General features: G+C 48.1%; 1 protein-coding gene across 3 annotated transcripts in view; it reads right to left on the bottom strand.

Moving 5' to 3' along the window:
• Positions 1–2613: 2613 nt before the first annotated feature.
• Positions 2614–13135, bottom strand: part of CDS2 (CDP-diacylglycerol synthase 2) — a 57534-nt gene continuing 47012 nt past the window's right edge. For all 3 annotated transcript variants that reach the window (XM_070588846.1, XM_008519804.2, XM_070588847.1), the window contains exons 11-13: positions 11537–11656; positions 10995–11098; positions 2614–10745 (exon numbers count right to left, since the gene is read on the bottom strand). In XM_070588846.1, coding sequence (XP_070444947.1) covers positions 10613–10745; positions 10995–11098; positions 11537–11656 — 357 coding nt within the window. In that variant the 3' untranslated portion in view covers positions 2614–10612. The remainder of the gene's footprint in view (positions 10746–10994; positions 11099–11536; positions 11657–13135) is intronic.

Genomic DNA, 13135 nt, shown 5'->3' on the forward strand with positions numbered 1-13135 from the left:
ACAAGAAAGAAAGGATTCTGTTACTATGTGTGGTGACGGGTGTTAACCAGACTTATAGTGGTGATTGTTTCACAATATATACAAATATCAAATCATTAGGTTGTATACCTGAAACAAATATAACATTGTATGTCAATTACACCTCAATAAAAAAAAATCATCCCCATTTTTAGAGGAGGCAACCGAGCAGTTGAGTGTTTTGTTCAATGTCACAAAGCTAATGACCACTGGGCCAGGATTCCACCCAAGCATGTCACGCCAAAGCCCTGTGTCTCGCTTTGTGACCCACTGCTGCCCTCTGCTGGGCACGTAACAGCATTGCCCTGCAGTGCTGGGTACCACATTTTACATGGGCTTCCAGCACACAGCATGCTGAGCGATTCCATCTGATGAGGGATGGGTCAGGGGGAGGAGGTAGGGAGGGTAGTTCTGGTTCCCAAATCCACTGCAGAGCCCCTTAAATTGCGTCAGACAAAAGTATATGTATTATTTTGTTATGTAGGGCATTATTGGGATAATCGGTGAAATTTGAGTAAGATTACATAACTGTAAAGGGACATCATGTCTACAACTTTCAAACTCAGAAAAAAAGTGTGTTTGTGTATAGAGAAATTAAATTTAGTAAAATGCTAACATCTGTGGAATTTGAAGTTTGTGGAGGATTCTTTATATTATTTTTATAATTTTTTTCTAAATATGAAATTATTTCAAATAAAAAGTTAAACAATTGCACTTTCAGGACGCCACATACCACGGCTCTCCTGGGACACTCTCTGGTAACCAGTGGAGTCCCTAGGAGACTGTAGATTTATTATCCATGGGGCTCCCTCCTTGGCTTTTCTTCATGACAACAATCACAACCACCATAGTAGGTACCTGGACCCTTGAGACAACAGGAGGAAGAAGCTACCTCGTGGGCAGTAACTACTAGGGGTCTTCAGTTCCCATAGGACCCCATGTGCACCCCTCCAATGAATACACATATTCACAACTACAGGCAATGATGGGGCCCCCCAGGAAGGATAAACTTGTGTGTGTCCAGACACTGGTCGGCATAGCGAAAGGGCTGGAAGGCATTCCTCACGAGGAAGAGTGAAGAGAACAAGATGAAGAGCTGGGGAAGACAAGGCTAGGTGGCGAGGAGAGGAGCTAGCGTGGGGCGCCTGAGAAACACTATAGACATTCATCAGGCAAAAGAGAAGCAGACTGTGAGATGTGGGAAGACAAACACTGGATGGAGGTCCTGGGAGGCACACGTCCTTCTACACCGTGGCCTGAGGTGTGGAGCATCACTCGACTGACTACACCAGAAGGCTCACCTCAGGACACCGAGGCTCCCCAATGGGGACGCTCTAGCAGAGCACAGTGACCACTTGTGGGGTGGGGAGAGGGAGTTGAGGGAGGCGCAGTGTCTGAGAAGAGATGGACTCACTGGAGGGAATCTGAACCACTGGTTCTCAACCTTGGCTGCATGTTGGAACCACCCAGGAAATATTTTTTAAAACACCAGTGCCTGAGTCCCACTCCCAGAGATTTTGATGCGCCTGGTCCGGGTGCTGCCTGGGCACTGAGATGTTTCTTAAGTTCCTCAGGTGATTCTAACATCCAGCCAAGTTTGAGAATCACTGACTTAGAACGCACTGCCTCAGCGGCTCTTTGAATCTCAGAGAAATCGGGACCACGTGGACAAGATCAGAGGGCCCCTCTTTGCTGCAGGAACACCTACCATTCTCGGTCAGAGATCCGAGTTTACTCTGAACCTGTCCTCCGTCTGATGGACGTGCTTTTGACCCTAACAATGTGCGGAAGCTTCTTGTTAAAATAGAGAAGAGACATTAGGGAAGCAGTGGCACAGTTTTACTCCATTTGGAGTCCCCTGGGTTTTGGTTGATTTTGGAACTGGTGATGTCCTTTGGTAAATATGAGAAGGTGATGGGGTCTTTTTGGTTTTTTGGTGAGGAAGATTATCACTGAGCTAACACCTGTGCCAATCTTCCTTTATTTATAACAAATCTGAACTTTGACCTAAGGCCACGGGAAGACACTGAAGGGTTCCAAGCAGAGAAGGCTCACCCCAGCTATAGTGTAAGGAGTGGACAAACAGAGGTGGCCCAGCTCAGGGAGATGACAGGCAGTCGGGACGAATCTGAAGGGTATTTAGAAGGTAGAACAGGCAGGCCTTGGTTACAGAACACGGGGCTGGGGCAAGGGTAGGAAAAGGGCCGGGGTTTGGATTTGCCCATGCAAAGTCCACATGAAGAGGCCTCGCAGGCCCGTGTGGATTAGGGACATGGATTTGGGAATCATGGAGGTACATGTGGTAACCGGAGCCCTGACAGTGGTGAGAACGCCCAAGAGAGAATTCAACGGGGGAAAGAGGGCCTTGGGCAGAATGACACCACCTCAGGGCCGGGCCAGAGAAAGGCAGCTGAGGAGGAGCAGCCAAGGAAGCAGGAGGAAGGTCAGGAGGGCAGGCTGCGAAGGCCAAGGGCAGAGGGTGCCTCTAGGAGCAGGGAGTAGTTGGCAGCATCCTGGGCAGTGACGCTGATTCCACACCACCCACCTGCACATCTCACCCCAAGTGAGCACTCCCATCAAAAACCACACGGGATCTAGAATTTCATAGATGTTTATTTGTGTAGTGGGCACATTCAGGTATATAAATAAGGTGAGTACTTGCCAATGTACAGTATACCATGTTCTGACACTGCATTGAAGAAGAATCTATATGTATTGCTCAACACCAATCAGACAATGAACAGAGAAAGGCCAGCTGTGGCAAAAACACATGGATTTAGTGAGACGCCAAGTCGGATAAAGGACAGAGCAGTAGCACACAGGCACACACATTTCTGGGGAGGCCCCAAGGACTGTCACAGGGGCTCCACACACACCCAACAGCTGCTCCATGGTCAGCGACGTCCGAGGGTGGGAAAACTGAATATCAATACCCAGCTTATCAGTGAGAGGCTACAGTCACGTGATACATTCTGAGAAATGTGTCATTGGGCGATTTCATCGTTGTGCGAACATCACAGAGTGTACTTACACAAACCTAGATGGTAAGGCCTACTACGCACCTAGGCTATATGGTACTAATCTCATGGGACGGCCATCATATATGCAGTCTGTCGTTGACCAAAATGTTATGCAGGACATGACTGTACTGAATCTCACTGTGTCCATCCACACGGAGGGAGAGCACAGAAACTGACCTGGGCCTGCCCATCACAGAGGGGACAGGGCAAACACAGGGCTGACCTCTGGGCGGCACAAACACTGGCAGCGATGGGCTACATGTGACACCTGGCACTCCCCACGGGGGACAGGGAGGCCATTTTTATGTCTGGGGAACTTTCCCATTAAACAGATCCTGAGAGTGGACAGAATTGAGGAGGAAGTTAACAGCTGTGCCTGACTCACCCACCACCACCAGTGTCCCCAAGAATCTTCAGCAGAGGGGCCTCCTATCCGTTTGATCTTCCCCTCCTGTTTTGGAAAGTATTAAACATCAATAAAAATTAAAACCTGGTATCAGCATCAAGTCTAGAAGATAATTCATAATCCAGGAGCTTTGAGTCTCCATGATGGGCTTCTGAGCCCAACTGCTGGTCCCCACACCCACGAGAGACACAGGCTGGCCTCTGGCAATTGGCCCCCACCTGCAGGACTCCTGGCACCTCCCTTCCCATGTTTCTCCCGCTGCTGCCCCCACAGCTTCTTGACAGTCCTCTGGCTGGACAATAAATCACTGCATCCTGCCCCTGCCTTGTTCTCTTGGCTCCAAATCCTTTGGTTTTCTTGACCTTGACGTCTGCTCAGCTCTTCCCTTCTGTAAACGGTCCCCAGATACCCAGCCAGTGTGACGGGAGGCAGCCACCAGGTGCTGTGTGTGGAGGATTTAAATGAAACAGCACACGAAGGACACCCTTATAAGAACATGTGTGCACGTTCTGCCCGCTAGAAAACATTCTTAACCCCTTTCCAGGCTGGTGTTCCTTGGCACAAAGCCAGCAAAACCAGCACATGAACCTGATGGAGGTAGGAAACAGGTGTTCCAGCAGCCAAGACAGAGAGAGTAATGTGTCACCGGGTGGCTAAACCCTCTGGGCGCTAGACAGGGAAGCCCTCAGGAGGCTCCAAAGAGCCAGGCGGGGCCCAACGCCTGGGAGAGCAGGAAAGGGCATTTTCAGCCCCATGCCCAGAGGGCCCGCGCCCTGAGTTTGGAGCCTTTCTCTCCACAGTTAAAAAGCTGCCTGGTCCATTAGGTGCAACAATGAGGGAGGAAGTCCAGGCCTGGCACACGCTGACTCCAGAAGGGCGAGAGGGCAAGCCCAGGGTCGGTCACAGTGGCTGCACAACCATGTGCTCCTGATCCTGCCACTGTCACTCATCCATTAACTGAAGGGGAGACCACTATTGAAACACAAAGGGCCCTAGGTCTGGTCATCACTCCCCACTAACACCCAGGAAACAGTCCACAGTCAAGCCGGTAGCCCTAAGTTATTATGATTCCACTGGCTTGAGTCTCAGGGATCCTCTCTGTCAACACCATTCCTTCAAAGTGACGAACGCTCCACCTCACACACACCCCCCATCTCCATTTGGAAAACCAAGACATTTCCCATGGAATCCCACACCCATTCTCCCTTCCTTCGTGAGTCACCCGTGATCTTTTCCTCTCCTAGAAGCCAACAGAGACGCCCCACATCATCTTTCCTCCAGTGCTCACTCGCCTGTCTCCTGGTAATACTTTCAGGAAGGCATGAAACACAGGCCCCTGACCTGTTTGGCTGGAAGGGTGTGGGCGGAGCTCTTAGGCGTGCTGTCCATATAATCTAGCAAAGGCTCCTCGTCCCCACTCTGCTCGGCCGCTGAGATGTCCACCTGTCAGGGAACTGCTGCGGGTTCCTGAGCTGTGTGCATAGAGCACACAGCCCTTGGCCAGAGGGGGAAGTGGGGTCCAGAGCGAGTCACAGATAGGCCCTCACTGCCCACGGAGTGGAGGCACCACCGGGCAAGAGGTCAGGGCTGCCGTCCCCACGGAAAGTGCAAACCAGGGGTGGCAGGAAGTGTGCAAGACATCAGGCAAACCATTCCCACTAAGAACGGAGAATTTCACAACATCCTCACGTCCTCTTTCCTTCTGCCAGGCTGGTCTTCTCAACCAAGTTCAAGCACCCAGACACTGCAGGTGGGTGCTAAGGTTGGGCTGCTCCTCTCAGGAGGGTGGTGTGGTCACCTTCTAGACCCTGAACCCCAGGCTGTGTGCAGGGCAGGTGGCAGTGCCGTGGCTGAGAACCTGGTCTCCAACATTACACCAACTTGGGTTCAAACCATCAGCTGAGATCAACCAAAATAACTCCATTTATTAAGCGCTTACTGTGTGCCAGGCACTGTGCTAACTGCTTACGTGTGTTATCTCATAAAACCCTCACAATGTTCCTTTGGGGAAGTGCTATTATCCGACTCAACTGGGCCTAAGTTGCACATGGTAACCTGCCCAGACCTTGGACTATTTGAGCCTAACGTCATCTTCTTAACCACAGTGCTCAGCCTGTCATGGTGCCTCAGTTTCCTCATCTATAAAATGGAGATGATAATACCTAATCAAAGATTGTTTTCCATGGGCCAGCCCCGTGGCTAAGTGGTTAGGTTAGCGCACTCTGCTTCAGCGGCCCGGGGTTTCACTGGTTCGAATCCTGGGTGGAGACATGGCACCATGTCCATGTCCACTCATCGAGCCATGCTGAGGTGACATCCCACATGCCACAACTAGAGGGACCCACAACTAAAAATACACACAGTTACGTACCAGGGGGCTTTGGGAGAAAAAGGAAAAATTAAAAATCTTTAAAAAAAAAAGATTGTTTTCCGGATTAAAAGAAATAATGTATATAAACCCTTAGCACTGTGCCTAGCACATATTAAGCACTATTACTATTACTGCAATTATTAATAAACACACTGCTGGTAACTTACTGGCTCAAGAATGAAAAGGAAAGGAGCCTCAGCAGATAGGCCATCGGTGGAGGTGGGTGGGAGAGGGGACAGGATTTTCAAACAGCCAACAGATTTGAAACACACTGGCCATAAAATCCTAGATGTCACATGTCTCTCCCTCTATTCTCATACATCATCCACATGCTCTAAAAACCCCAACACGTTAGCATCCAAAGTATGTCTCCCAAACTACCCTCGCAGCTGAGATCTCTTTGCCTTTGAAAACATACAAACAGGTAAAGCCTTACTCAATGGAGAGGCAGCCCCCTGTAAGAACAGCAGCCTACCCACCTGAGAGCCCAGTAAGGTCACTGTTGGTCAACCTGAAGGGGGTGGGACAGTACTGGGAGGAACAGAAAGACGGGGCCATTTTCAACTGATACAGGCAGTCGGCAGCTGGGACTCTGTTCCTCACTGAGAATGGGGCCCACCTTCTGTAGGGGAATGTGGATGAGCTGAGGAGATGAGCCTAGAAGAGGCCTTTAAATTAGCCTCTTTCATCACCATTGGTCCAAACCCCAGCACCCTACGTAGGTCATGCCACAAGGCCCCCACCCAACAAGGGAAACCAGATGAGGAAGTGGGAGCTGTTAATCTCTTTAAAAACTGGAAGCTGGGGCAACTCTGTGGAGGGTGATCAAGGGAAAAGGAAGGATGTTTTGGCCAAGACAAGGAGAGAGAAAGGCTCTGCCCAAGAATCAGCCCCTCTCTTCAGGGAGCTGCTGGTCTGTTCCACTGCTCTTCTGGAGCCCCTGCTACAGAGAAGCACAGGGAGAGTCTGCCCACGGTTCGCTGTCTCGTGACATATCTCCGACAGCCACTTGGACATGCCCCTCTTCACCTTTCCTCCCCACCCTGACTACGGAAGAACGGGAACCCTGGGTCCAAGGATGCCACCCTCCCCACTCCACTCCACCCTTTTCTCAGCACATGATCACAAGGTGGGCACAGATGGGAGTTACCCCAAAAGACAAAAGGCAAGAATGCCTAAGGTATTAGCGACACAGGAAGAAGTTTCAGCAATGACCTAACACATTTGGTAGAATAATGAAAATCTACTCCCTTGGAAACTGACCCTGGGCAGGCTTCTTGTGGAGAAAGGCCACTGCTGTAGTTTTGGGAGAAGGTTTGCTGTTTGCCCTGAGTCACTCACAGTCTCCCCCAACCACCTGCATCCACAGCAGGGCTGCTCCTAAGCCTGCTGGGGACTCACTGACAGCCTGAGGATCTGAACTCAAGGATCCACTCACATCAGCCTTGAGCCAACTCAGCAACTAGCTTAGACTCAAATCACAGAGTCTGTTTAGTCTCACTTATAATATACTTTTGGAATCTTCTTGCATAATATAAATCAAGTTACAGGCTAAGAAGCGCAGCAGGAAAAAGTACATACCATAAAAATGGTTTCAAAGTCCACCTGTGTAAGGTTAAAAGTTACATTTCACCGCTTCTGAAACACTAGCCTCAAACATACATTATAGAATTGTACAACACTAAGAGTAAATACATTTTAAATGTAGTTATATTACAGCTACTAAAATGCTCAGAATATGAAACAGGCAAAAAATAATAAACATAAAGCCCAGGCTGCCCTAGGGGGTTTCACTTTCAGGAGTAAAACACAAATGTACTTTTTCAATGCTGAGAGCAGTTAAGGGGGTGGCCTGCGCACACCAAGGGAAAAGACTGGGGTGCCCTCTGAGCAGTCATGAGCAGGGCCCACAGAGAGGATACCTTGGCTCAGCCCACTGCAGACACTCCCTGGTTTCTGTGACACTCTCGCTCATCAGCTCCTTATGTCACCAGTTATGAGCTAATGGCAACTTAAGCTCCAGCCTGGTACCCAGGTCAGGCCTCCTAAGCTTGAGGGAAGGAACGCTGCAAAATTCCAGGAGCGCTCACGCCACTTCCTCAAAGGCGAGTGGGCGTGGGGACGATCCAGTCCCTGTCCTGGTGTGTGGAGCACAAGACAGAGTCGGTCTTGACTGCACCACGTGACCCTGGGGAAGCTCTCTACCCTCGCTGGCCCTCAGCTTCCTCACCGGGAAGGTGCTGAGGACTCTCACCCGAGGTACCTCAGAAGGCTGTTGTGAGAACGGATAGGATTCAAATTGGAAAACACAACAAAAATCTCTAATTCAGGACTGCATGGTATTTAGGAACACAAAAACAAGCGGGAAACAAAACCACGCGTGGCAGTGAGAAACTGAATTCACGACAAGTTTCAGTTTCAGTCGCATTTTATTGCTCACACAAAAAAAATGGATCTGAAGCCAGTTATGCTGTTCATTGAGATCTGCACAGGCGTATGTTCACACAGTCGCTTGAATCTTATCTGTATGGTGAAATATCTTCAGTAAATGGGAGAAAGAAAACCATTGTGCTATAGAGACAACAGGTGGTGTGCCCTCCGGGCTACTCAACGAGGAAATTCCTTATTTCACCAGAAAGCATGTGGGGAAATCAGAAGAAAATAAACTCAAGCTGACCCTCTGGGCTTCTTGCTAGCAGCTCTGATGCGCACCCAGCTGCAGTTTCCCAGGACCCCCATCAGTGACCACTTCTACAAAGGGATGCGCCAGGTTCCCTGATCCCAAAGGCAGCCCTATTCAAGAGTGGCTCTCTGCTGCTGGGCCCTAGCAACCAAGGACCCCACCATATGCCCACAATGGGGCACCAGAGAAATGAGGCACCCTTCTGTCTCTGGTTTGGGGAACCAATCATTCTTTAACAAGAAAACTAAATGCGTTCATATTCACCTTCACTGTGGCTGAGATTCTCACTCACCTTAAGGACAAGCATATAGAAAAGGCCTGAAAGCGCCTGCTTTTTGGGTGCCCAGGACACAACTCAACACCCACAGCAGCCTCTGCTGACATGAACTTGCTCAGCCAGAATCACAGAATCCTGGAATTCGAAAACGGCTCAGAACGTGAGGACCCAGAGAGTGATGCGTCCTGCCCAGGGTCACACAGCCATGACTAAAACCCCCGTGCAAAAACAGGTTTTGTTTTTAAAGGGGCCTTGGGCCTGAAAAAGAAAACGCATGTGCTAAAATGGAAGGAAAAGCTCAGAAGGTGCCTCAGTGCTGCCTGCACGTGGAGGTCCCACAGTCACTGTCAGCTGAAACGTCGAGAGGGGTCTGCCTTGCGCTGGACGCTCGGTGGTCTGTGCTGACCGCGGGCTTTCAGGGTGGCGGGAAGGCTGATATAAACAGACACAAAGCAAACCAGCACCACACCGAGATGCTGAAGCAAACCATTACCCCCTCATTTGGCAACAAGAACCACCATGGCACAGAATAATTTAACACATTTGGGCACCAAGTTCTCTCTCCCGTCCTCCCTGACTTGTCCCGACAAAGAACTTGTCTTCCCACAGTCAACCTCACTCCTGTAATTAGGAAGGGAAAAAAATAAATCACAGTTTAAAAGAAAAAAGGTCCCCTAGTAAAATACAAACTACATTGAAACTGGTCACATTATATAAAAAGTATGCATTTAATCTTTATAATAGTCAAATCTCTAGCTGGGTTAGGATTTCCAGAGTTTAAAGCAGGACTTTGTGGTTTCAGTGAAGAAGTCATGGTACACTTGAAATCACTATAAGAAATAAGTGATTTTTAACACACACAGAGACACACTTGCCTTAACAGTAATATATATACAACACAGCAGCTACACGGGTGGTCGGTCAGGCAAGGGGTGCGGGAACCAGAAGCCCTCTGCTCGCCGCCTAATGGGAAAGCCCCCAGGAGGGATTCAGCAGCAACAAGTGTACAGCACAAACGTGAACAGCACTGTCCCTGAAAAGACATGGTGAGCTGGACTGCCCTGTAGGAGCCACCTGAGCCTAAAACCCGCGGGAAAGGGCTTGGTCACAGTACGTGCTACTGCATACACTTCTAATAATACAGTGTGGGCTTTTTTTCCCCAGACTATTATAAATAACTTTTCGTGCTTTCTGAAGAAAATAAAAACTGAAACCTTCTCTCAGTGTGTGATGAAGTAAGGTGAACCACATCATAAAACCGAGCTTGTGCTCCACAGGATTCCATGTGGGTAGGATGCTTATCTGATTAACAAGCCTTGTCATTCCAGCCGGGAGAAGGCAACCCTCCTGCAGCTCCAAGGCAGGGATGACCGAGAAACCCAGGTGGAAGCTCTCCAGCAGTAAAGACATCCAAGCCATACTCCTCTTCCCTGCTGGGGGCGGTCACAGAGACAGGCGGGGCCCCTGAACTGGACGGACACAGAAGCACGACCACTCTCTGCTCGAGCCCAGAAACAGTTCACTTGATGGCAGCTAGAAGCGCCAAGCAGATGCTCCCGAGCTGGGCAACACTGTCTTCTAGGCTGTCAAAAACTTCTGTTTAAAAAACCCAACGGTTTTACTGCCATGACTTCTTTCCAACTCAAAGCTATAGTTTACTCACAACCCAAATCATAAGCACATAGACTGTATATACAGATTTTTTTTAAACCCACAAATAAAGGGAAAAAAAAAAAGACAGTGAGTTGAAGCCTTGTCATTGTCTAGTCACACCAGCTGGGCTTGCCTTGGAGCCCTGCCCCTCGCTCGGTCCTGCTCTCCCGGCCCGGGGTGGCCCCTACTCATCCTCGGCAGCAGCCGTCAGCATCCCCTTGTCGGTCAGGTGGGACTTAAGCGTGTTGAAGATGTGGAGCTGCTGATCTGGCCGCAAGGTCAGGAACTGCTGAATGAGCTTGCTCGGATTCGGGCCCCTGGAAGAGAATATGAAGAAACAGCACTGAGTGGGGGACTTCTAGGACCTGGTTATCCAAGAGGCTGCTCCCCCTCTGGATTCTCTACTAACAGAGGGCAGGGGGCCCTCAGAGAATCCATAAACAGTAGCAAGTGAAAACTGCATTCTTATTTGGGACGGTTTTCACTCAAACAGAGAAAGCTAAAATTCTAGATTTTCACCATACTTAAAACTCCACCTACTTGGTTCAGATGGAAAGGCACTGTACCTGATAAAACTGGCGATGTACACATTGACAAAGGTGGCCATTAGATACTGGCAGTCAAAGCGATCCATGATGCCCCCATGGCCAGGAATGGTGTTGGCAAAGTCCTGTTAGAGGTAGGGAGGGACTGGTGAACCTGGGCTCAGCCAAGACCAAACCCTGACCTGTGGTCCCAACTCACATCCAGCTACTATCCTGAGTAGCTGAGGGCAACAGAAAGAGAGAAGTAAGCACTGGCCCAAATGATAAGCCTATAATAGGACACAATCCTACTAAATTATAAAATCTTTCTCTGGAAGAAAGATGCAAGATATATTAACAAACTGAAAATCCAACTATTGAATTTTCTTGAAACATGGTATTTTCATTTAACCTGCCTCCATTACTTGCATGGAAGAAAAGCACACGTTAATAGTCAGGGTTTATAGCCTGGTATTTTGAAGCAGGTGGTGGCTGATGGGGCAGGACAGGAAGAAGGCAGAAGATGGGTGAAGAGGCGCCTGGCTGGGAGACAATGAGAGGAACAGAGAAAAGGGTTTTCCTACTTTGATTTTAAAGGCTCGTTTGAATCCACTTGCGAAGAATCCTCCAAAAGGGCCGATGAGGGAGGCAAAGGTGGAGAGGGCAATACTGTGAATCTGGAAGGGGTACATCCGGACTATTTTCTGAGAACAAAGGAAGGAAAAGTCAAGATGCCTACAAGCCAAGCCTCATTACTTGTTAACATAAATAGCTCTTTAAGAACTATATTTTCCCCAAGAAAACAAAATTAGTAAGAAGACTGGATTTTTTATTTTACAAATCTCTAATGTCTGGCTTAAGAGAAGACATTAAGATATTCTGCCTTCTTGGGGGGACAGCCCCATGGCCAAGTGGTTAAGTTCGTGTACTCTGCTTTGGCAGCCCCGGGTTCGCCAGGTTTGGATCCTGGGTGCAGACCTACACACCGCTCATCAAGCCATGCTGTGGTGGCTTCCCACATATAAGAGCTGGAATGACTTAAAACTAGGATATACAACTATGTACTAGGGATTTGGGGAGAAAAAAAGCGGGGGAAGATTGGCAACAGATGTTAGCTCAGGGCCAATCTTCCTCACTGAAAACGAAAAAAAAGCATGTTAAAAAAAGATATTTTGCATTCAGTCTGCTGTGATATGTTGCTTTAGCTGAAGTCTATGAATAAACTCCAGCCTTATATAGATATATCACTGAAAAAAAAGACTATCTTAGTGCTGTCTCTTCAGAGAATTGTGGGTATTATTCTTTGACACAACACCAGAACTTGACAAGTGGTAGTTTCTTAAAAATCTGGTGCAATGTGGAATCTGAAATCCCATCAATAAACTTTTTGTACTCTTACATTAAACCCCATTGGTCTATCTTGGACTTGGAATGGATCTTTTACCCATGCACAACTGTGCAACACCATGCATATTTAGAAAATACCAGTTCACTGAGTTATGTAAATCTTCCAAATGTAGACACATTTCGCTCTACAATGTCAAAACATCCTATGTTAAAATCACCACAGATCTCCTCCGAAAAGCCTGTGGGTGTTAGGAAGCTGTCAAGCTCACAGCGGCAGGTGTATGCTTTCCAAAATTCTAATTTTCATTTGAAAGTCCAATTCCTCACTGATAACAATTACTGTCAGTTGTTTTCCTTGAAGTGACAAGCTCACTTTGTTCATTTTCAAGAAAAATGTCTGCCAAATATCCAAGTCTGAAAAACTACAGTTTGTCAGTTCTTTTCAAGCAAAAATTATGTTCCTGCAAAAAAGCAGCTAGTTCAGCTCGAAACTAAAACAAGTGTACGTACGCTCTCCCTTTAGGGGATACTGGACTTCAGTATTTAGCACAAGCATTTTAAGCATACTTTCCATTTTGGTACACAGAGTATTAGAAAGGTGTGTATTCAAGAGTCAAGATTCAGTAAAATTAATAATAGTACTATTTTATCAAAGATACTCTTAAGAGGAACTGGCTGATTTTACTGCATGTGTGTGGCACAAAGAATCCAATGACTTAGTCCACTTTGGTGCCACTGTCCTCACTCACACCAAGGTGCCAGCAGGTTTACCCACCACAGCTTTTGCACCATTGTGGCAAATGTTGACAAAGTGGAAAAGGCAAATGACATCACCG

This window comes from Equus przewalskii, chromosome 21 (genome assembly GCF_037783145.1).
Source record: "Equus przewalskii isolate Varuska chromosome 21, EquPr2, whole genome shotgun sequence".
Classification (NCBI taxonomy): domain Eukaryota; kingdom Metazoa; phylum Chordata; class Mammalia; order Perissodactyla; family Equidae; genus Equus; species Equus przewalskii.